A 25,568-nucleotide genomic window follows, 5' to 3' on the forward strand; every position below is an offset into this window, starting at 1 on the left:
ATTTTATCTCCTTACTGCCGGGCTTCGCGCATCCCTGTCGATTCTCTGCACAATACTACACAGGGCCAGGTTTTCCAAATGGGAGCTGCTGTGTGCTGATAGTTCTGACTTTAATAATGCCAAAACAATGTAATACAAACACCTACCTGTGTAACACGTACCTGTCAGGTGTCTGCCAGGGAGAGGGCCAGTACTCTGGAAACTGAACCGGACCTCAGGGGGAGATTCTGGACAGAGAGGAGCTGGGATGAGAGGCTGCCTGTGTTGTGAGCCAGTCAGACCCATGCTTCCCTTTCTCTCCAAGGCCACGGTGCTCTCTCTGATGCCAGGCTACTGTTCCTTGACTCCCACCTGCATTAGACACCATTATAATTAATTGCCCTTGGTATATCAGCTCCTAAGAACAATAATAAAACCCAACCTGGGTCAGTAGTGCCTGAAAGTCATTATGATCTGATAGTTGTTTGGTGGGATGAATTGCTGGGCTCGGTCCAACTTCTCTTGGATAGATGCCCATGTTGTGAAAAACGCCGTCACAGTTGGTACTCATTGACTCCCACACTGGCTGTCTCTGCAGAGAAGCCAAGGATTGAATGGGCCACGGGGAAAGCGCTATCCCCTCCTCTGGAGTTAGTCCCAGTGGATCAGGGCCCATGCACATTGGTGGGACGCTGTGGGGTGGGGAAGCTGATGCTGCCCTTGTCTGCGCAGTGTATAACTATGTAGTGAACACCTGCTGGGGGAGGTTAACCTGGTGCATTGCACCAGCACAACAGTCACTTTAAGAAATGATTATGCACAGATTGTGCTAGTGTAACCCACACACCTCCTGGGTGTGGTGTTCTGTCCCATCTAGTGGCACCGAGACCACTTAGAGAGAGAGAGAAAATGAGTCTGTTCTACAGCTTTAGCTAACAGCCAGTTGGCTTTTAGCTCATGCGATAGATGACTGGGGTCTGTTGGCGTTACACTAGATTGTGTCTGGATCTGCTGCACAAGGTGCGTGTAGGATGGCCGGCACACCAGAGATTGAGCTGGGGCACTCCGGAGTTGAAAGCATGACTCTGAAGCTTGAGGCAGGCTGTGTAGTGGGGGGCTGTAACAGACTGTCATCCTCTGTGGATCAGGCACCAAGGGAGATATGTAGCACCTTAGGATAGGACTTCTCCAGTTGAGACTAGTGGAGGGGTTTTCGGATGGTAGGAGGTCATTGATCAAACTGGAACTGGGGCAAGACAGTATCACTTTCACCTCTGCCTTGATGGAAAAAAGTGCCATGGAATTTTATAATGACTCCAAGCAGTGTGGGGCCCAAGGGCTTTCCAACTCAGGCTGTAAAGACACTGGGGCCAGATTCCTAACTCATGTTAATGTGCATAGCTCCATTGAAGCCAGCAGAGTTGTATCAGTTTACATCCATGGAGGATCTAGCCCAGGGACTGTGTTGTGCTTTTTGCTAAGAGCAGAAATGGCTGGAAAACTCAGCAAAGACGGGTCTGGTTCCATTTCAAGCCGTGATGTACAGGCCCCGGGGGCAGCATTCCTGGAACTGCTGCCACTCTCTGAGTTCAGCGTAGAGGGAACGTTTCTGACATCCATGGTGCTGCATTTAAGCATCTCTGTAGCCCCTGCAACCCTCCTCCTCACAGTTTAACCACAAGCAAAACTAAGAAGGTTGAAGTGAATTCGCTGCGGTCTGACGGAGGAAGTGTCCGAGCTTGCCCAGCGGCTGGTGATTGCCTCTCATGAGAGTACGAGGGTCAGGGATTGTTGGAGCCCCCCTGAGCCGTGTGCGTGGCTGGCAGGCCGAACGTCCGAATGGACAGCAGCGACGAGCTGGGGAAGACCTTGCAGGAGACTGCTCCCCAGTCTTGCAGGGCTGCCGATTGCATTGTGCCCGTTCCGTGGGGGCCTTTCTGACTGGGAGGCAGCAAAGCAAAGCAAAGCGAAGCTCCATAGATACATCCGTCATGCAGGTAATGAATGCGAGCGGGTGAGGAGAGGACTAGGGAGTGAAGGGGACCTGCAGGAGGTGAAGGTTGGCCTCCTGGATGGATGGGGGGAGGAGACACAAAGCGAGGTGCGACAGTGGGAAGGGGACACCCGGCTGGGACATGCAGCCTGCCTTCAAGAGGCCGAGTGAATAGCTGGGTTCCTGATATCAGCCTGAATGGAAGCATGCTCCATCCCAACTCTGACCAGAGGTGGCTCAGGACATGCTTGTAACTGCCGGAGAGCTCACCCTCCACCCGGGTGACAGACAGCGAGAGCACGCACGGCACACGCCAGCCCTAGGACTGAGACCCAGCCTTGGGTGCAGGGCATGAGCCTTCCTCACTGCTCAAGTGGGTGGGGGCTGGAAGTTCAGGCTGCTGAGTGAAGAGGGGCTGCCCCAGAGGTCCCATACTAGGGAAACAGGGGCCTAGAATGCAAGGGATGGAGGGGGTGGGGAAGGATGAAAACCCTCTGCTCATCCCGCCTCCCAACCCTTTCATGGCTGTCATCTCCTTTTGCCTGCTAATGGCTGAGTAGCAGGTTGGAGGGGGAGAGCACAGGAGCTGAAATTTGGAGCTGCTCATTGCTACAGCACGTTGGGGACGTGGGGAGCAATCTTCCATCCCTGCTAGGCTCCTCCAGAGGTGGTTCTTTGCTGTCTGGGGGGCGGGGGGCAGGAAATCCCAGGCCACTGAAGTCAAGGGGAGTTTTGCTCCTGTCTTCAATGGGGCCAGGATCTCACTTTTTGCACATGTGAAGTAGCAGTGACACCATCGGGGAGGAGAGAATAATATATGTTCCCTGCAATACCTCATCCTCTCTAACAAGCAGCCTTCCCCTCCCCCCTCGCTGGCCTCCTGGAGCTGATATGAAAAGGGGAGACAATTGAGCTAATTTTCCCCTGCCAACAAACACCAAGCGACAGCTCCTCTCAGGAATGACACGGCTGCCTCAGTTACCTGCAGTGATTGGGGCTCATTCAGTTTCCAGTCTATAATTGTGTGTGTGTGTTGGGGGTGGAGGGTAGGAGAGAGAAGGAAAAAAAGCGAAATAATAAAGGAGGAGAAAAGCCAACCAGCTCTCCCTGCACAGCGGTAATGAAAACATCCCTCTCTATAAACGCAAGAGTCCATTTGTATTGCTCAGCTTCCTGGCTTTTCTTATTTATATGGAAATATGGAGCGAACATGTGTTAGCGTGGAGATATATAGCTGTAGTCTAATATTAAATACATTTCAATTTAGCCAGCACCGAAAGAGGTGAAGTTATTTGTCGGGAAAACAATGTCGGGAGCTTTTTCTGTGGCTACCCCAATTACAGCGGCAGATTTGTGAGCCAGGTGGATGCGTCTGCTGGAGAAGCAGTGATGGTGAGGAGCCCAAAGGTTTGAATAAGTGGGAAATTTTTCTGCTGTCCACCATCACTTGTGCAAGGGTTAGTCTTGTGATGAAAGCACTAGTGACCAGGCTTCAAGGCAAGGCTGTGGCTCAGACTCCCCTAGTGGCAAGGTCAGGCAGGGTATGTCTACACTGCAATCAGAGACTGCGGCAGGTGTAGACATTCCCGAGTTCGCGCTGATCTAGCTTGCTCGAATCACGATAGCAGTGAAGCTGCAGCCGGACGGGTGGGCAGAACCACTCAAGTACCTCCCCAGGGTCCTGGGTGGGTTTGTACAGCCCGTGCTGCAGCGGCTTCACTATTACTGTTATTCAAGTGAGCTAGATCAAAGCTAGCACAGGTTTGTCTACAGGTGCTGCAGTCACACCTCTGATTGCAGTGTAGACATCCCCTTAATCTCTATCTGCCTTGGATCCCCTCTGTAGATCAGGAGTAATAAACCTTTCTTTGTCCCCAATGTCTATTCACTATGTAAACTGTTTGGGGGCAGGGACTGTCTCTTACTATGTGTCTGTCAGTGTCCGGCCCAATGAGGGCCCGATTCTGGCTGGCATGTCTTACTGATACAGTAATACAAATAAAATAATAATACCAGTGCCAGCTGGCATTGTCTCCATCTAGAGAGTGTCCTCTCCTTAAACTGCACTGTCACTTTAACTGCTCTCCTGGTCACCCTCCTTTCACATTCCCTGCCACGATGGAGTACAGCTGCTTTCCATGTTGGTATTAATTATCCATTCTTTATTGAATGCCTCTGGAAAGGCTTGGTACCTGCCCCCAAAGATTTTACTCTCAGTGGATAATATACTCTCTTAACTCAATGGAAGTTTTATCCAGGTGTTCAAATGAAGAGCCGGGAAAAGTGGTGATACTCTTCGAAGCTCCACCTGTAACTCATGCTCCACCCATTCATGACACCCAAATGTGATGCCATACACAGCAGGTAGAACAGATCTTGATAATATAATTTTCTCTCTTCTTAGCTGTGTGCTTTGATCAACCCTGAAATAGTTAAGTGTTGACTGACGTGGCATCATTAATTTTCAGAATAAACACCCTATTGAGATAAACAGGGTCACCTCACACCTCTTTGAGCTATTGTTTCAGGCTGCATGCATACTCAGGTAGATATCACTTCATTAGTTACACTGGGTTACATGTGAACACAGGAATTTCCTGATGGAATCAGACCAGCCTCCATCTAATCCAGGATCCTGTCTCTGACAATGGACTAATAGTAGATGCTTTAATTGGAAGAGGCAAAAAACCTTGTCTTTGCATTCATTAGGACTAGAGACTTCTTTTAAGAATGAAAGATTATATTCGGGAGCACAACATACAGCCACTGGGGGAAGTACTGGCTCATGGAGCCATTGCAAACTGACCCAGTGTGACAACCTGGGTTTTGCCATTGACTTCAGTGGCAGCACAGTTTGGCACATAACAGCCTAAATATCCCAGTACAAATATAAAGGGCGAGGTCCTTTAATTGGCTGGGTTCCTCCTTCCAGGTGTGGAGCATTGCTGGCTCCCAAGGGAGCAGAATATAGTGCTTGGCTGAATGAAGGCCCATGCTAAAGATGGTGCCAGTTTGTTCTTCTCTGGAAATTTGGGGTGGGATTTTCAACAGCACTCAGTGTGAGTCTATCTCAGCTCCCTGCAAAACCTATGAGGTTTTTAACCTCTGAGCTCAATGGGAGCAGAATCAGGCCAAGGCTGAGTGCTTTTGAAAGTCCTGCCCTTCATGTCTGTGGTGAGTTATTGCCAGAAAGGTTCTGAGGGACCAGGCATAGTATTTCCCCAGTGATGTATCTGCACAGGGCAAGACAGCAGGTGCATTGTGCCGTGTACCTGGAGGACAAGGCAGTAACAGCAGCAGAGCCATCAATCATCACACAAAAGGGAGCAAGAATGATCCAATGAAGTTATCTGTTTCCATTGGTTGTACTGGAGGGCAGGGCAATGGTGATGGATGGATAGATAGATAGCATGGACAGACAGAGAGGAAGAGAGAGAATATTTCACTTACTCAACACTGCTCATAGCCAGCTTAAGTCTGCTTAATTTGGCCGATTGCAAGGGAACAGACTACGTGCCAATGTATTTCAGTGACTCTCAGCAATAGATTAATGGCACATCCATAGCTGATGTGAAAAGTCAATTTAAATAGCAGGCCCACAAGCTGATTTGCAGGAGTTTACAGGTGCGAATCAATGTTGCTAGTATGCTGCCTTCCTGCTTTATTGTGCCTGCTAAACAGATCAGTCTTTTCTCAGCATCGTTGTATATAAATATTGATGGCAAATCTCAAAAGGCTTAGGTTGTATAAGCCCTCCCTCTGCACCCCTCCCTTAAGTTTGGATGCTTCTATCCAAAGCTGATGCAGTGTTGTCTAGTGGCTAAAAGAGGGGGCAGGGAGTTAGGGGATTTCTATTGCTAACTCTGTCACTGACAGTTACTTCCCTTCTCTGTGTCTCAGTTTCCCCCTCTGTTACATGGGGTAATGAGGTTCACTGTGCTCTTTGAGATCTTCAGAGGAAAGGCACTCAGCTGAGGTGTTTGCAGTGTCCCCTCTGTATGACTTTTGTCCTACTGGAAGGCTGTGGCCGAAGATCTTTCAGCAAGGCTGGGGGATGGATGGTCAGTCTGCATGAGACAGAAGTGGAGGAAGCAAACAAAGAGCATGGTGAGATGATGTATATCAGCCCCCTGATGAGAGTGCCCATTCACCATTGGTCCCTGGAGTTTGAGTCTCTTTAGCTTCCAGTTGCCGTGGATAACCTAATTAGGAGTGGTGAGCAGGACTGCCTGTTCCCATCTGGGTCTAGTCTGGAGGTTGTGTCCTCTAGTGCAGCCCTCGCTACAGTAATACATGCCCTTGTCCCCTCCAGTTCAGGCTAGTGTGATGCACCCTGAATTGGGCTACACTTGACATCCATTTGGAGACTCAGGCTGGTGCAGCATGTGGCCAGTGGCTATCATCTGGTACCAATGCTCCATGACCTGCCTGGGCTTTTGGTGGATTTTTGAGTGGAGCTTCAGGTGTTGGTGTTTGACCTCCAAAACCCTAAATGACCCAGGACACGCCTGCTTGAATGACCCACCCTCTCCCCATTCCATCCAGCCTTAGCTGTGATCAGCAAGAGGCAGCATTCAAACAGGAGCCCTCTTGGTTTATATGAGAGAGAGCTGCAGGCAGGGCTCTCAGCACTGGAACTGAATCCCATCCTCCGTCCAGAACAGCCCCAATGGGCTGACTCCTCGAGGGGACACTGCAAAGCTCACCTGCTGGGATGGGCGCTGGAGGATGGCTGAGATCCGAGAGGGGAGGTTTTGTTTGTTATGTCCTCACTGCCGGGTGCTTTTATTGTTGCTGGGGGTAGGGAGAGAGAATGGGAACGGCCCTGGGTTTGCTGTGGCTATTTATGGGCTGTGGCTTTAATGGATTATCTGTCAGGATGGCCAGAGCCTTTGGCTAGGTGACTTTTTTTGGTCTTTCCAATCTGTTTAAGTCAAAATCAATACAGAAAATAAACAAAGAAGTGCCAATGTTGGGGGAAAGCACAAAGTAATATCGGATAGCGAGAAACTCCAAGCAAAGCAGAGATGGAGAAAAAAGGGGACTGGTGGGTGAGGGCTCAGCTACTGCTGTAAGATGGCAGGTCCCTCTGAAGCATTGGCTCTCCGTGAGAGGCAGGGTGGCCCAGTGGTTAGGGCACCAGCCTAGGACTTGGAAGACCTGGGTTCAAGTTCATGCTCCACCCCAGGTTTCCTGTGTGACCTTGATCAAGTCACTGTCTCTGTGTGCCTCACTTCTGCATCTGTAAAATGGGGTTAATGACACTGCCCTGCCTCCCAGGTGAGTGGGGAGGATAACTGCATTAAAGATTGAGAGTGGTTCAATGCTACGGCAATGAAGCCTGCGTAGCTACTGAAGATAAGAGCAAAACCAGGTAGCAGAGCAGCGGTAGGACTATGGGGTGATTGAAGTAGGAGCAGAAAAGTCCTCCTTTATCTGTGGATCAGCCAGGAAGCATCTGCCTCAGCACAGCCTTGCTCTTGGTACCTGTCCCTGCCTGGAGCAGTGTCCCAGACAGCTGAAAGCCGGGCTTTGGAGCAGAGTTGGGAGCCTGCAGAGCTCGCAGCAGCTGCAGACAGCCCATCACCACAGTCTGCTGGAATGATTGTGCTAAAGGAGAGGATTCAGGTGCCTGTTGTTAGTATCTCCAACACTGCAGAGGCCTGTGCTGTCATGGGCCCAGCAAGCAGCGCATCTCTGCAGCTGACAGCAGGCGAGAGACCAGCAATCAAGGGTGAGTGATGGGAGTTCTCATGGTAGAGATTAAAGAGTGAGGCCCCTGTTGTCTCTGCGTCAAGCCTGCTACAGTCCGGGGTGTTCTCCATTTCCCTTTAAACACAGCACTTTGCTGGGGCCGTGACAGCGCACGTCACTCAGGCAGGATGGATTTCTCTGACTGCCTGTCAAACCGACGTTCAGTCACAGATGTCGCTTTGGGAGGGCTGTCACACCCAGCTCCATGGCTCCCCCTGTGGAGATTTTGCCAGTCAGCATCGGGGTGAGGTGTCAAACTCTCCCTTGCACACCTCTGTAGCCATCCCCATCCACTCGGGGTGGCATCTCCCCACATCTCTACTCCCACACACTCAGGGGATGGCATCCATCCATCTCTATCCTCCCCCACGCACACTTGTGGGATGACACCCCCCATCTCTATCCCCCCCCCAAACTCAGGGGATGGCCTCCCCCCATCTCTATTCCCCCCCCCACACACACACTTGGGAAATGGCGTCTCCCCACCATCATGATATGGGCTAGATGTCCCAGTATCAGTGTGGTGGTGGGTTGAAGTTGGTCCTGGTGTGTAAACCTGGGCACTCTTCTCCTTTCCAAAGACTTGAGGGAGCTGCTGGGAGACAGGAGTTGGAAAGGAGCTACACATCCGGCACCAAAGGGGATTGAATGGGAAAGCACTCGGGCATATCAGCCTGCTATGCCAGAGGCCTGAACCCTGGCAGGGTCTCTGTGGAGGCAGGCCAAGCTTTCTGTGTTGAAGAGCCAAGTTACTGGCTCTGAGCTGGCTGTGCCTGAGATGGGAGTCGGCAGGGAGGGAACCGCCAGCTGGTGGAACTGGCGCAGCTTGCTGACAGAGCATAGCAGTTGGAGAGCCTGCGGAGCATTCTCTCTCCACGCTGACCTGCCTCGTCCCTCAGCCAGAGTTACTGCAGCCAGCCACGAAATTCATGGGCAGGGCCTGAAGGGGACAAAGGGACCGTATCTTAGCTGTGGTGACAGGGGCACTGACAGTTTCCAAACCAAGAGCCTGACTCGTATATTTCTGGGTAAAGCTAGGATGTAAGGAATTGGGAGCACTGGTTCAAGTGAGGCAGAGTTCAGGCACGTGCCGTGCGGGCCCCCACACAGCTCTGCTCATGTCCCTCACTCCTGAGCTGCATTTCTCCAGCTCTGGGCTTCCCCTCATGCCCCACAGCTCTGCTGCTGCCCCTCACTTGTGATTTGCTCACCCTGTGTTATTCCTGGGCTATTTGTATTCACTGTTGTTACGCCCTTCCCCCCGAGCACTCTTCCCCTCATTAGTAAATCCTACATTTGGGGGGTAAATATAGGATGGCGGTGCCCTTTAAGAAAAAAAAAACCCAGATAATAATTTGGACTGGAATTAATGCAGTTGGTATTTTCAGCAGACATAAGTAATGTCACGGCATCTCGGAACAAATTCCCTCCTTGTACTGGAGCATTCAGCTGTTACAGGACAGCTAGACTGGAATATGACTTATGTCTGTAAGAGAGTCAACAACCAATCAGCCATGTTATGCGCGTCGGAGAAGTATTGTGTAGCCGTGTTTGAAATGTCAGGGGATGTTTTAGTCCCTTTGAACTGTGCTGGGAAGATAAGGGGCGTAGGTGCTACTCGCCGCCCAACTCCCTCTCAGCGGTGGCCCAGCTTGGCCTCAGCTCTGAGCAGCCAGTGTCGACAAAATGGATGTTCACGTAGCTACTTGTCAATAAGACTTCTTCCAACCAGACTCCACGGGCTGCCTTGTCCAAATGGCTGCAGCCCCACCCCCTCCGCATTTATCTGGGGAGGGTTCGCAGGCCAAAAAGAAAATATGCCCCAGCCTTGTAACCTCACGCGAGGGAGTAACGAAAACCACAGCAGAGCCAGGCCTCTCCCTCTGCCCCTCACTGGAGTTAGCAATGGCTCAGTAGTGAAGCAACACAGGATTTAGGGCCTGATTTTCAAAGGTGCTGAGCCTCCACAGCTCTCATTGGTTCCTCCACTGAGTCAGCGGGGATCCTGCTAACATACGCTGACTCGCGCTCTGACGGCAAAACCAGACTAAAGCCTGGTTTCCCTGGGCTACTTCGGGGATAGGGCTCAGTAGTCCAAGGGTCCTCTGGCTCCTCAGGGTATGCGGCAGATGGTGGTTCCTCCTCTGGGGGCAGCTCGGTCCCAGGTCCAGGGGCCAACAGCAAGGCAGAGGCATCTGATTCCTTCCCTGGCTCTGGCCCAATTGAGCTGGAGGCCTCTTATACTTCCTGCTCTGCCTCTCTGCTTCTGGCACAAGGGTCGGGCCCGGCCTGGTTCCACCCTCCCAAGGGGGCAGAGAGTGGTCCCTCCCCCTCAAGCTCCAAGGGAGGCCACTCCGCCTCACTACAGTCCTCTTTAGCAGTCAGGTCTCTGTATTTGACTCAATGGCATCCTGCCACAGGGAGTTCCATAGGTTTTTGAAAAACAACCCTCAATGGCTACAGTTACCACTGTGGAGCCCACTGCTGCATCCATGGTCACTGTGGCACAGTGCGGGGACAGAACGTGTCCCGCAATGCAGCGCAGTGTGAGTGCTTGATTGATGAACTGAGAAAGCTGATGGCAATCTTGAACAGCACACGGGGCTCACTCTGCCACCCTCTTCCACTTCTCGACCTGCTGAGAGACCACAACCTGCTGTTGGAGACATAACAGGAACTGAAGAACCTGCCAATGTTATGTGGGAGGCATGAGTGTGATGACACCTGTACTTGTCAGTCTGAGTACCTAACAGCAGGCCAGAAAACCTGAGAGTGACTTGAGGCTGGGGGAATAAGAGGGAAAGGGGAGTGGCTTAGTCACTGAGCCTGAGGAGAAGTGAGCAGACAGCAGTTTCCCTTCCTCTGTGACAACTGTGGGAATCCTCCCCTGTCCCCTCCCGGGCACCCCAAAACTGACTACAGTGTTGGGTTCAAAGGCAAATTTCAAATCAAATGCTTGTGGCCCTGCTGTATATCTGGTGCCTTTGGCAGCACAGGGAGATCTGCAAGGAAGAAAGAGTGGGGAATCTATTAGACAAAAGTCCATAATGTAATTAGGAAATGTCAACTTCCCTATTACTATCTCCCTTCGCTCACAGGCTCCTGGTCCATGCGCTCTCCCTCGGTCCCTGGCCATGGTGCTGAATGCTGATCAGCCAATGCTTGGCCTAGCCTCAGTGCAGAGCGAGGAGACTGGCCCTGCAATGGGTGGGCAGTGCAGGGGTAAGGGATTCTGAGAATTCAGGCAGTTTTCAGGTACCAGTGGCTCATGGGACAAGCAATTAGAAAAGTCAAGCCTGGGATTTTTAAGGATGCTGAAGGGAGTTACACGCCCAGATAATACTGAATTTTCCAATGGGATTTGGACTCTTTTAGACTATTTTGAAAGTCCATCTTAAACCCATATGTAATCTTGAAAGAACCACTCTGTATTAACACAGGTTAGACAGAACATGAGCGTGTCTGACCTCTGAATCCCTGTTCTTCCGCTATTCTACAACAGAAATGATTGCAGTAGGACATGATGCAACTGGGAGTGGAGGAACAGAGAGATACTCATGCTGCTCAGTTAATCAATCACCTCTGGCTTTGGCAAACCACCCAGTCTCCTCATCAGTGTGCTGTAGGCATTGCCATCCTGTCTTCTACTGAGTTTTCTCAGCTACTCTCTGCTTCTACATGGTCTCAGCCATGCTGCCCTTACCTTGCTGTTCTGTTTCTAGATGTTACATAAACTTCCCCACCTTTTTCAGGGCAGTCCAAGCAAGACAAGGGGCTGGCCACCTCTCTGCTATGTCTGTGCCCCTACTGTACACAGGGAGTGAAATTCTCCCTTGTGCAGAGAGACAGCAGTGTCCTACCTAACCCCCATTTCAGAGGTTTAAATGGGACATGAGTAGGCCTTAGTGGGACATCTGCATAGGGGTGCATGTCTCAGAGGCCATTTCAGCACCAGCACATTTCCTCCACAAGATTGTTCTCTTTGATATATTATCCAGTGCTCTGGCCAGTCCAAATTTCAACAACACTGTTAAGATGCGAACACTTTCCTAGGGAAACTATTGTATGTTTCAATACACATGGCACTTAGGACATGGTTGCTTTTTTCCCAATGCCATCCACTTACTTAAGTATACACCCCCTTGAAGCACCGTAAACAACGCCCCTCCCTCCATTGCAGTGACTAGCATGTCTCATGAGATACAGTAAAATGTGATTGATTGCAATCATTATTTCATAGCACAGCTATGAAAAACTCTGTTGATTCAGTGATTGCCTTTAAAGAGTGTCTGCCACTTGGGGGAACTGTCAAAAAACTGTCAGACTTTTGCAAACTCCAATTAATCCATTATGCAGTTCTATATGTGTTTTCTTTACCATTGTTGTTGATTATCAAGGCTAATTAGGAGCTTTCTCCTTTGTATTTAGCGGTGCTGTTTGAATAGTGACAAAAAACCCCAAACCCTGATCAGCTAACATTTGTGTTGAGTTGGGTTTGGATTCCTATTAGTTGTTATTCGTGAAGATTCAGTAACTACTGATGAATTTTCACCATTCACAGTGATTTTCATCATGGCCGAAAATGTCTACAAACCCCGATCCTTTCACACATTTCAGCACAACTAATTTTTGCCCAAAAATGTGTAACAGGAAGTGCAGTTTATTTGTTATTCCTTGATTGTTATTTGATTGTTTAAAACATTGCATCCTTCTAGATAGAAAAACAGAAGAAATACCACGTGACTAAGATGACCAATCACTGTACAAATGGCCATGATTGATTATTCACAGTGAATTGTTCACCCACCAATAGGCTGAGGATGGCCATCCAAACTGTATTCAATGAGAGTGAATTTAATTCGCCCCACTGTAGAGGGCCAGCACAAAGACTATATAAAAGGCTCATTTTGCACCTATTCTAGTGGTGCATAGACCTTGAGCTGGCTCTTCTCCCTGGGATGAATTTCATCCCAACTGCAAAAGGATCTAGTTCCACAATGAACATTGTTGTATTGACATGTATGACTTGCTCTAATCATTAGGCTGTTCCTCCTGCTTCTTTCAGACTATGATGCTACAGTTCAGTGTGATGGCGGGAAAGAAAATGCAGGAAAATTGCAGATTATCTTTCGGGGAAATTTGTATAACACCATTGGCTAAACTGTGAGCTGTGGTATGCACCCATGCGGGGGAGCTTGTAAGGTTCTCCCGTACTGTGTGCTCTGCCAGCATCATGGGTCACAGAGTGTAGGGATGAGAAGCCTCTATGTGGGGGCTGGGAGCGCAAGGGGCGGGAGGGAGGAAGCAAAGCATTGACTCCCTCCCTTACCAGGCACCAGGAAAGATCTCATGCAGCTTAACTTCCCTCCTTGGAATAAAGAGGAAACCAAGCACCAAACTGCGACACAATAGTGTATGAGGCAATTCATTCCCTGCTCTGATTCTGGGGTTGCACAATTCTATGCTGCCCTTTGCACAGGACTTGTGGGTGACTCCACAATGGATCCCTATATAAAGAGATGCGAAGCATTTGCCTGAGGGTGTCTCTTTGGGTATGTCTACACTGCAGCAGGGAGGGTGCTAGCTCTGCTTGGGCAAGTATGCTAAATATAGCAGCGTGGCCATGCCAGCATGGGCAGCAGCTCTTGCTAGCCACCCATGTACTGTCTAGCCCAACCCCCTGGGTCCATGTAATTGGGCCACTAACCTGAGCCACCAGCTCTGCGGCCATGGCTGCACTGCTATTGTTAGCACACTCGCTTGAGTAGAGCCAGCACGTGTCTATCTCCCCGAGCAGGGAAGCAGGCCCCTAGCTGCAGTGCGGACGTACCCTTTGAGTTACATTCCTGGCTGGTAAACGAGTTCTGCCTGCTCCAGTTGCGTTGCAGAAATCCCTTTTGTGTTACTTGATTTGCTCTTCCTTTGTCAGCCCAGCTGAGCATCAGTTCTGCGGGTGGCCAGAACTGTGCTTCAGGTTTAGAGCAAATTAATCCTGGCTCTTGCGTTTTAAGAGAGCGGTTTCAGCACTTTTTCCCCCCCCTGTTTTTTTTTTAATGAGACACACTTTCCAAGAGCCATAATAACATTGCCAAGAAACGTCCAATATTTCTTGTTATCCTTCTTAAGCTGCTGGTACAAAACCCAAAGAATCAGAGAACCCTCAGCATGGGGGAGCTTCAAACTTTGCCTGTTAGAGACTCAGGGGAGGGGGATGTGTCCCACCTCGATCCCTCACTTTCTGGCAGGGAAAGTGCTGCATGATAAGACTATCCAGGGAAGGGTTTTTTGTTTGTTTGTTTTTAATATCCTCTCCCCCCCCCCTTTTTTTTTAAAGGAGCAAATCTCCCCTCAGTTTCTGACAGTGCAGCCTGGGGAGCTTTGCTATTGAAAGGTGTCTTGAAATCTCTCAAAAATGTCTGTGAAAGTGGATCATTATAAACAGATTGGGTTAATATATCTGCTAAATCAGCACTCCAGCTCACAGGAGAATGGGTGGTGGCTCAGACACTAGACAGCGCTTAGAAGGGATAGGTTCAGCCCTCTACTCTGCCACAAGCATCCTATGTGACCTTGGGCAAGTTACTTAATTGTCAGTCTATAGGAGATGATAATCTTTGCTATTTAGAGTAGAAGCAGTTTGGGTAATAGGCTGCCTTTTCATAGAATACCAGGATTGGAAGGGACCTTAGGAGGTCATTTAGTCCAACCCCCTGCTCAAAGCAGGCCCAATCACCAGACAGATTTTTACCCCAGTTCCCTAAATGGCCCCCTCAAGGATTGAACTCACAACCCTAGGTTTAGTAGCTTTACCACAAAGTGCTGAGCTATCCCTTTTAGTTAGCATAGTGGGGCTGGGGTCTCTAAGTGCTCCTATAATAACAATAAATACAATACATTTACTTCTTCCTGCTGGAATTGGTAGCCAGGGGCTGGATTCAGGCTAACAGTGGCATAGAAATGGAAAGCACCCTCGTTCCTCTCCTGGATAAACCACAGCCACCCTACCCATTCAAGCAGAGGTAGAAAGTGTGTAGTGAGGTGTCCTACACCACCCTGTCCAAACAGCTTGCTCTGGCCTCGTTCAAAGGGGCTGATCTGAGCTCACTTTATCCTCCTCACTAAGCAGCTGTTGCCCACCGGGAAAATTCTGGCAAACTGCAGAGCCCAATGAAATCAAGTGTGTGATGGGAGAGAGGAGGCTAAAACTTAGCTGCAAGTTGATTTGATTTTCATAGGCGTTCTCATCAAATATTCTACCTGCCAGAGGGTATTATTCTCACTGCCCAGGACCTGGGAACTCATCCAGGTTTTGGCTTATACAATTATAATCCATACACAGAGACGGCATCTGCGAACAGTGGCTGCCCATGGCCCTGCAGTCTTGCCACCCCCTTGCAGTTGGAGATGTGTGTGTGTGTGTGTCATGCAGGGAACTGCCTGTTGCTCACTTGCCCTCTTTAATCTGTCGCTCGTGCCAATGCCGTTCCCAGAAGCACTTTCTAAAGCCGGTGGAGCTTTCCGAACTGATGTTTCAATCCTAGTGGATAAGCCTCTCGACATCTCTCCTGAAGATGCCAGTCTGCTAGGAGCTGCGCTTGCAGAAATGGCCAGCCGCACCCCAACACAGGGGAGGGCGACTGGGTCTCTGATGGTAGAAGAGGTGGTTTGGGGAGCAAAACAGCTGCTTTCCTCACAGGCGGTTTATATAGCATGTCAATAGTATGACCCAGTGGCCTAATGGATAAGGCATCAGCCTCTGGAGTTGGGGATTGTGGGTTCAAGTCCCATCTGGGTTGTGCTGATCACATGTTTGGGGGTTGGACTAGATCAGTGGCTCTCAAACTTTTGTACTGGTGACCCCTTTCACATAGCAAGCCTCTGAATGTGACCCCCCTTATAAATTAAAAACACTTTTTATATATTTAACACCATTATAAATGCTGGTGGCAAAGCAGGGTTTGGGGTGGAGGTTGACAGCTCGCGACCCCCCATGTAATAACCTCACGACCCCCTGAGGGGTCCCAACCCCCAGTTTGAGAACCCCTGGACTAGATGACCTCCTGAGGTCCCTTCCAACCCTGATATTCTATGATTAAGCATACAGGGTGCTGTACAATAGAAAGGGAGACTCAGCCCCTTGCCCTGAGGAATTTATCACCTAAACAACCTGGATGATTCATCTCAGTCACACAGGAGAGTTACTGTCAGATGGCAAGAGCTTTGGGTGAGCCCTGTGAAGACAGATTCTCTAAAGAGCTCAGCTCCAGTGTGCACCCAACCATGCTGAGCACACTGGGAAACCTGGCCACCTATTTTGGTTCCTAAATGTAAGTGCAACTCATTGGAAAATCCAGTCCCATAATGGCTCCGTGCCTCAGTTTCCCATCTGCAAAACAGGTCTAATACTGACCCACCTCAGCGGGGTGGGGGAGGGGGAGGAATAAAGAGAAGAAAATCTTTAATGTTCCCGAGGCTTTCAGACTAAGGTGATGGGTTAGAGGCATAGAAAAACCCATCAATAAATGTAATATGCAAATAGGTGCAACATTGGTCAGATCTCCAGACTGGGCAGATATATGTACTTATCTAATGGTATTTTCCTTCCCTTCCTGTCCTGTCCTCTTCACTTTGCCGTATCAGGGCTGACTTTTTGTGTAGTTCTCCTTCAAAGTCACCCCCCAGGAAGAGCAAAGGGACCAGCTGGGTTTGTTCTTCCTTTGGGAAGGAGGTTGCATTACAGCCATTTCCTTTAACATACTTAAAAATACCTCTCTCCTCCCCCCCAGCTTCACCTCCTTGTTTAAGGACTTTAAACAGCGATTTGCCTCTGCTGGTGACGGACTCTTTTTGTGTCTCTTTGTCTTTGTAGGGGGACAGCTCTGCTGCTCTGCCTAGGCCTTGCAAGCAGCCATTTAGATTTCAAATGAACTGCAATGCTAACTGAGCCCCTCTAATTAAACAAACACAATCCAGTCATAAAACAGGGCGACAGCCCAGCCCTGAGTGGCAGGCACAGTGAATCATCCAGGCTGTCAGCTATTGCATTTTCAAGCTGTATTCCCCTCTGAGAAATCCCTCTCAGCTGAGGTTTTACACCCACCCGGAGACACGTAAAAGTGTGGTGGCTGCAATCCATCTTCGTCTCCACTGGCTGCTATTAGGAGCGAGCATCCCTGCTTTTACGTCCACATTTACCTGTCTCCCACCTTGAGCTATTCCACTGTGTCCTAAATTCCTGCCCTCACCAGTACAGCCACGAAACAGGGCTTCTCCCAAATGTTTTATGTGGTAAAGAAAATTAACCTTCTCCACTCCAGCCCGTGTCCTCTCCTTTGTGATTTGTGCCCGTGACCTTGGGCCTGTGCAGCGTGTGCGGGAGGAAGCAATCAGGGATAGTTCCTCTCTGAGGTGGGAAGCTGGCTTTTGGAAGCCTGACAGGCCACTGTTGGTTAAAGCATCGCAAAGCACCCGGCTGGAACGCCCTTCACCAAAATGCAGTCCAATTAAGGCTCACATTTTGCAAAAGTGCCCCTTCATGCTGAGTGCCCAGCTTGAGACACATAGCGAGGCCTGTTTTTTAGAAGGGTTGAGTGTCTGCAGCTGTAACTGAAGTCAGTGGGTGTGGTAGGCCCTCAGTAGCTCTGTAAACTGGACCTTGACAGCCTAGGAAGCTCTTCAAAGCTCTGACCCTGCTCCGAACTCCACCTGGGCAGACTCCAGCCCCCCCATGGAGCTCTCTGCAAAATCCAGGTGGTATTCAGGCATTTAATTAATGCAATGCATTTTGTCTCTAGGCAATTCTAGGTGGTTAATAATTCATGGCTTGTGATGAACCCAGTACCTCAGCACTGACTAGCCATTGTGAAAATAAGCAATACAACTGCATACAGGTGTATGCATAAGCATGACACGTCACATGAATCCATGTGACACTGAACTTGCAGTTCACAGATTCTAAGGCCAGAAGGGAGCTCTGTGATTATCTAGCCTGACTTCCTGCAGAGTAGGGACCATAGGATTTCCATGAATGAATTCCTGTTTGAACTAGACCAGAAGCATCCGATCTTTATTTTAAAATTGCCAGTGAGAGAGAATCCACCACAGCCCTGGGAAATTATTCCAGTGGTTAATTATCCTCACTGAGAAAAATCTGTGTCTTATTTACAGTCTGGTGATCTATTTTGCTCCCCCCAAAATGTGTCTTTTGTGCAATCATGTTTTTGCACACGCAAATATTTTGCAGATGCAACTTAGGTTCTGCTGTTTGCAAACGTAGCCATGTGGGTACACTTTCAGAGCTGCAGGATGCCTGAGACTTGTCACACCCACTGATTTCAACAGAAGAGGTACAGCTGCATTCTCACATAATTAATGCATTGAACATTTAGGGTGAGGAGGCTGGGTTGAACCCACATGAGAGAGGAATTATTTTTCTGAGTTACTTGTTTGCTTTTTCTGGATCTGATTTTTTTAAAAAAATGCTATCATAAAATGGTGTGTCAGTGCACAAAATCTCAGTCAAAAGTAGGTGACCCGTCTCGGGGCTGAGTATCAGGGCTCAGTAACAGCTTTACAATGGCTGGTGAGGGTTATCTTGTAAATCCCCCCTAAGGACTTTTTACAGTGTCATGTACTCACTAGGCTGTTTTGGAGCAAGCATTTTATCAAGTGGATCTGTGGAGGTTTCATTCAGTACAGATTACTGTCTACAGCCTGCTGACTGATGGCTCTTTCACAGTTATTATCTGTTGTATCAATATGACTCTCTAAAGAGTGTTGATATTTGGAAAAATGACTTATAAATGCCCTCTTCTTAGTCCTGATCATTGACTTTCAAATCTGTCAGCATCACATGACAGAGGAATGGGGGAAGGGCAAAACTGTGTCAGCAAATAGAACATTATATGGGATTATATTATTATGTCCTGCAAAGTGGGTGGCAGCGGAGAAGCGGAGCGTATAAACCAATGAAAGGTCTGGGGACAAACCAAGGTCTGGGGGAGTAACTGCCCCCTTTTCCCATAGCAAATGATGCCCCTGCAACATCCTAGTGTGTATGATCATGTCCATCTACTAATTAGCCCCAATAAGCCTGCTGCTTACTCACTGCTAGAAGAGTTCTCCTTAACCTCAGGTGGTAGAGACGGGTGATCTTGTGGCTGATGCATGAGTCAGAAGAAAGCATGGGGAAGGTCTTTACAACATTGGAGCAGCTATGGCAAGTTCCCAGCTTCCCCCGGGGTGGGGCCTAACAGGCATATACGTGCCTATCATTTGACTATAAAATTGAGCACACAGACACAGGCTGGGCTTTGTCCCCCCTTGATGAACGGAATTTGCTTGTTGTTTGACCTTACCAGCAGTAAAGGCTGCCTTGGTTAGCTATGTTCTTTCCCTACGGTTAAAGAGAGCGAGCTGCTGCAGGGCGTACCCTGGCCCTTGGCCTGCACGTTGGTCGCCCCTCCTGTAGGCAGCCTGACGCCATTGCTCTTCCTCACCCGGACAGGCTCCGCAGGGCTGGCAGTGCCGACGTGCTGTTGTCAGTAATATGAGTGCATGTGAGACATGACAGGCACAAGGCATGTGCAGTAGACACCAAGGGGTGATTTTTGTAGGGGGGGTGGGGGAGAGAAGTCTGAGCAATGCTGAAGCCCAGATGCCAACCAAAATCCCAGCTCAGAAGATCCCCCTCCCCCACAGCCTGGAGCTCTAGGGTGTTCAAAATCTAGATCCCAGGTTTGCATCTCAAAGGGACAAGATGTGCATAACTTAAATATCCATCTGTGATGCCCAGTGTACTTCTGATGTGCCCAGCATCCTCTGTTAGCCTCCTGCTGCTTTGTAAATGAAACGTGTGGTACCTTTTAAAGCGTGCACAGGTGTGGAATAGAGGAGATAAGCTGAACAGGATTAGTTAGGGTTGTTTGGGTGTTGGTTTTTTTTTTAACCAGCCTGGAGTGAACTGAAGTGAGATGAAATAGGAACTTATTCCCCTTCCACTGGCTCCATAATAGGAACTGCAGGTCACTAAAAGGTGAGAGGACAAGGCTGGAAATAAGGAGCTTCGGCCCCTTGCCTGGTGGATCTAGAAAAAAAAGATCCTATTTGTTCTGCCCCTTTCTACAAGAAGAAGGGAGCCCTCAGTGAAGTTATAGGAAGCAGCATGGTTAAAAGGGATAAAAGGAAATGCCTAAGAAATCAGTGGAATTCACCAGTGGAACTCACTGCTGCAGGGTACTAGTGAGGAAATAACATGGTGATATGTTTTTTTAAAGAGCTAGACATATATAGACTCTGCAGTCACAAGGGCTGCCAATCCCACCAGCTGAACTCTAGCTGGGGTTAGGAAGAAATTCTCCCCTATACAATAACACAGCATTGCTCACTGAGGTGACATTGGAATGGGGCTGGTTTTGGAGGGAAGGGTTATGGCTTCCTTTAGAGCTTCCAAGACAGATTGCTGTTGGGCTGGATGGACGGTTGGGGCAAAATTTTCAAAACACCTACGTGACTTAGAACCCTAAGTGCCACATCTTGAATACTGTGTGCAGATGTGATCGCCCCACCTCAAAAAAGATATATTGGAAAAGGTTCAGAAAAGGGCAACACAAATGATTAGGGGTGTGGAATGGCTGCCGTATAAGGAGAAATTAATAAGACTGGGACTTTTCAGCTTGGAAAAGAAACGACTAAGGGGGGATATGATAGAGGTCTATAAAATCATGACTGGTGTGAGAAAGTACATAAGGAAGTGTTATTTACTCCTTCTCATAACACAAGAGTGAGTGGCCACCAAATGAAATTAATGGGCTGCAGGTTTAAAACAAACAAAAGGAAGTATTTTTTCACACAACGTATAGTCGACCTGTGGAACTCCTTGCCAGAGGATGTTCTGAAGGCCAAGACTATAACAGGGTTCAAAAAAGAACTAGATAAATTCATGGAGGATAGGTCCATCAATGGCTATTAGCCAGGATGGGCAGGCATGTGTCCCTAGCCTCTGTTTGCCAGAAGCTGGGAATGGGCGACAGGGAATGGGTCACTTGATGATTATCTGTTCTGTTCATTCCCTCTGGGGCACCTGGCATTGGCCACTGTTGGAAGACAGGATGCTGGGCTAGATGGACCTTTGGTCTGACCCAGTATGACCATTCTTAAGTTCATGTTCAAAAGTGACTTAGGAGCCTAAGTCCATTGGATTTGAATTGGACACTGGATCCTAAGGGCCAGATGTTTAAAGGTACTTAGGTGCCTAAAGATGCAGATAGGCACCTAGCAGGATGCTCAAAAATGCCTAGGCAAGGTAGACCCTTAACTCCCATTGGACCCACTGGGGAACTTCTCTTGGAAGTTAGGCACCTAACCTGCTTAGGCATTTTAAAAAATCCTACTAGGTGCCTGCATGCCTCTTCGGGTGCCTAAATCCCCTTGTGAATCTGGCCACAAGTCACTTTTTAAAATTGCAGGTGGGTTCCTAAGTCACTTAGGTTCATGTGAAAATTTTACCCTTGGGCTGTTTTTGTTTCCAAATATACTTCAAACCATTCCAGAGTAGGAGCAATAGAAATCAATCATAAACATCCCCACAGAACTTGCCTCCAGGAGACGCCAGCTGGCTGCCCCGGGTGCACCTGATTCTGTGAGGTGCCGACACCTCCTGGGACTCACTGATGTCAATACTGTACTAAGCGAAGCACGAGGCAATCTCTAGGTGTTTACCAAGGGCTGCATGGTGGAATGCTCCATCCAGGGTGACCCAACTGGGCCTGTGTTCTGAGTGGGGTTTTGCCAAGTCAAAATTCCAGACAGCTACGTGGAAGAGGCAGATGCATTTCCGTATAGAGACTGGCGCACCTGAGCAAAGCAGGACCTGAGTTCCAGCCCCCTCCATCCCTGCCCTCCACATGTCTGCTTGATTATTCTAGGAAGCAGCATCTCTTGGTGACATGAGCAAAGACAGCCCATTAGGTCAAGCTGTGTCCTGCCTTTGCAACATGAATACACGGCATCTAGACTGAGACCACCAAACTCATTGTACTTGTGACCAAATTACATTTGAATCTAGGTTTATATTTATAAAACCCCATAGCCCTTCAGTGCTCACTAGTGAAATAGCACTGGGATGGTACAGATCAGGAGACCTGATATCTGACTGCTGAGGTGCATTCCTAGTGTCGTAACCCAGGGCTGCAATAGCCAGGGATGCTGTGGATCAGGATTAAGGTACACTGGCAGGGCTGTGGGTGGAGGGCCTCGGAATGGAAGAGCAGGTGGTAGGGGGATGCAGTCATGACTGGCAGAGCTGTGGATCCCAGACTAGGAATAGCAGGGGTTGCTGTGGGCCAGGATTGAGATGCATGGGCAGGGATGTTTAGGGAAGCTTTCACGTCCTCATCTCACCCACGCCCTGGCCCAGGCGAGTGCTGATAATCCATCACTTTCACGGTCGCTGACCCGCTCCTTCCCATCTTGACAAAACAAATGACTGTGTCCCCCGAGCGCCAAGCCCTGCTCTAGCCTCTCTCTTGCTCTTTGTGTGACTGCAGTGATGGGTGCGCTGGAGTCCAGAGGGGTGCTGCGGAAGATGAGCGACATGCTGGAGATGATGGTGAAGAGGATGGACGTACTAGCCAGGCTGGAGAATAGCACTGACTTCCGGAAAGGGGAGGAGGCACGTTTTCCTCCGGACAGGTCAGTGGCAGCGGGAATGAAGCCGGCTGGGATCAGGGAACCCCTTCCTCCAAACCCACCTGGCTCCGTTTACGAGAGAGGAGCTCATTGATCCCACACTGAAAGGTCTGATCCCAGCGAGATGCTGGGTGCCCTACAATGCCATTGCGGTCTGTGAGAGCTGGGCATGCTCAGTACTTCGCAGGATCCAGACAATGAGAGCTTAGGGGATGCTGCTGCTACTAGCCGGGCTGCTGTTCTTTTGTGGAGGCTCAGCACATGCCCAGTAAAAGCATGTTCCCCGCCTGAGTCTCTCGAACTGGAATAATTTCTCAGGTGCAGAGCTACTGCTGCCAGAATGTAGCCACGCGAATCAGACATTACCACTACCTGGTGCTGGACGAATGTAGCCTCTTGATTCAATGGGTGCACTATACTAAACTGCCGAAGGGGCACTGTCCTCCCTATCAGCACCCTCTCCCCCATCTCTGCAGCCCTAATCCCAGCCTGGTGTGAAGGGGGGTTCCCGGGGGGTTCTGGGCTGCAAAGCAAGCCCACCCCACACTCCCCCGCTCAGGGCAACTCCTGTCCCACGGGGCTGCGCTCAACTCCCCACACCAGGCATTGCAGCCTGGTGTATGGGCTTGCAGCACCCCCCAAGTTTGGCCCAGCCATCCCTCTGTCATGACGGAGGGGCAGCCAGGCCAAACCTGAGTGGCGCGGCGAGCTCATGTGCCAGCTTGCAATGCCTGGAGCGGGAAGCCAGGCCTAGCCCTGTGGGACAGGAGCTGCCACAGCGGGGTGAATACAGGGTGGGCTCAATTTCCAACCCCCTTCTCCTAGGGCCTCCCCACCGCACTGGGCCAGGAGAAGCGTGTGTGTGCCTGGTTTTGCACCCTTGGTTTCGTGCTTTTTGTGGGTGCCATTGAATCCACGCTAAAGCCGCTCCTGCATGGGGTCAGGAACAGGAGGCAGGGCTGCTGTGAGCAGCAGTGGCAGAGCCCATGGGAAACTGTTAGAACTCTGGGTCTGTCTGTCTGTCTGTCAGTTTGGGATTCTATTAAACTGTTGTGAATTTTGTGAGAACATTTCTCCCCTCCCGTCCTTTATTTAAACCAGAGCTGAACCCAAAACAGACTCCCTGTCTATGGGCAGGTCTATACTAACCCCCCAAGTCGAACTAAGGTACGCAACTTCAGCTACGTGAATAACGTAGCTGAAGTTCGAAGTACCTTAGTTCGAACTTACCTCGGTCCACACGCGGCAGGCAGGCTCCCCCGTCGACTCCGTGGTACTCCTCTCGCCGAGCAGGAGTACCGCAGTCGACAGCCAGCACTTCCTGGTTCGACTTATCGCGTCCAGACAAGACACGATAAGTTGAACCCAGAAGTTCGATCGCTCGCCGCCGAACTACCGGGTAAGTGTAGACCTACCCTATGATACTTATATGGCTCTCGTCACTGTAGTATCGGAGTGCATTTAATGCCTTCATCCTCACAACACTCCTATTAAGTAGGGCAATAGGAAGGATGGCCCAGAGTTAGGGGGCTAGTTTAGGACTTGAGAGACCTGTGTTCAATTCTGTGCTCTGCCACAGACTTCCTGTGTGACCTTGGGTACATCACTTAGCCTCCCTGTGCCTGAGTTCCCCACATGTACCATGGGGATAATAGCATGACTGTGTCTCACAGGGGTGCTGTGAGGATAAGGCCATTAAAGGGCCATATAAATTAGGTACTGTTATCCCCCTCTTAAAACTGAGATGCAAAGAGGCTAAGTGACTTGGCCAAGGTCTCCTAGTAAACCTGTGGCAAAGTAAGGAATTGAACCCAGTTCTCCAAAGTCCTAAACTAGCACCCTGTCCACTGGGCCATTCTTCCCCCTCCTAGAGGGGAACACCTCCGGATCCCAGTTTTGTGAATCAGGTGCCCCCCCTCTAATTTAAACTAACATTTTAAAAGAAAGACTGTAACATTCTTAAATAGGTCACCCTTGATATTAAACTTTCATTTAAGAAGGATTAATAGATGTTACAAGCAACCTCCAGATGCGAGTAGCATGTGTTACAGAACATTATAAGCACGTTGATATAAGATATTATAAATAGATATAAGCCAGGATTATAAGCCACCTGTCAATCGGTTGGACTCTGTAACAACGTCTAATTGTTGAACAGTCATTTCTTAAAACATCTATTCATTATTTACTATCCCTTTCAAAAGTGGGAGCTCTCCAGGGCAGAGACTGCCTCTTATGATGTGTTTGTACAGCGCCTAGCACAGCGGGGTTCTGATCTTCACTGGGCCTTTAGGCATTTGCGGTAATATGGATAATCATGACCATATGCCCGCAGAGAGGCTGCTGAGCCATGGAAAGGGGAGGGGTAGGGATGAGAAGGAGAGAAAGAAAGAGAGGAGACAGGAAATCAGAAAACATTTGAATCCCTGCCTGTAATACAGCTCCCTGTAGGCCGTCTTAGCAAGCTAAGCCTCTGATTATCACCAGCTACATGGAGTTTAAATCCATGGTGCCCACTCGCCCTCCCTCACCATTATCTTATTTTCCCCACCTACAGTGGAAACAGGGAGCTATCTCTCCTCGCTCTTTCCTGACCTTTCCCCTCCCAGGGAGATATGCACACAGAGCTCACAACACAATGGTTAAAAGCTTATTGAGACTAGAAAGGGTAAGGAGGCCCATAAGATCCTGGTGCTTGGCTCCATTCCTGTTCCCGAGTCCAGCCCTGCTCTTAAATAAGACTGAGGCCATGTTCCCACTTAATGTGGCTGCTGACTTCTTTGAAGTTAAGCTTTGATTAAGTTAGCAGCAAATAACTGAGTGGCAGAGTATTATGAAGATTGCAGGTTTGCTCAGATTTTTTTCCTCCCTCTTTCTTCTCTGCTTTGCCTGGACGCTATTGCCTCTGGGTTAAAAGTCTCTCTGGCTTTTCCTCTCTCTCCCTTCCTGCCGCCTTCTGGGTTTCAAGGAAGAGAGGCAGGAAGTAACTCTTTGAGTAATGGCAGTAATCAGCCATGACCAATGGAGCCCATCAAATCCCAATGACACACTGATACCTTTCAACTGTTCTTTTCATTACAATCCCACTAGCTTAAATGTTACTAAAAACAGATCTATCTGGATCTACAGATATAGATAGAGAGATGAGCATGTA

At 49.3% G+C, this 25,568-nt stretch overlaps 1 protein-coding gene and 1 non-coding gene across 2 annotated transcripts in view; both read left to right on the forward strand.

Annotated features, from left to right (window-relative positions):
- The window catches only part of MGAT5B (alpha-1,6-mannosylglycoprotein 6-beta-N-acetylglucosaminyltransferase B), a 144,727-nt gene that overhangs the window by 40,108 nt on the left and 79,051 nt on the right, over positions 1-25,568 (forward strand). Inside the window, exon 3 of the mRNA XM_026654578.1 lies at positions 22,273-22,417. Coding sequence (XP_026510363.1) covers positions 22,273-22,417 — 145 coding nt within the window. The remainder of the gene's footprint in view (positions 1-22,272; positions 22,418-25,568) is intronic.
- TRNAQ-CUG lies at positions 15,450-15,522 on the forward strand. The gene has a single exon. It is a non-coding gene; the product is annotated as a tRNA-Gln (tRNA).

This window comes from Terrapene carolina, unplaced genomic scaffold, assembly GCF_002925995.2.
Source record: "Terrapene carolina triunguis isolate 2854851 unplaced genomic scaffold, T_m_triunguis-2.0 Scaffold192, whole genome shotgun sequence".
In the NCBI taxonomy this organism is placed as follows: Eukaryota; Metazoa; Chordata; order Testudines; family Emydidae; genus Terrapene; species Terrapene triunguis.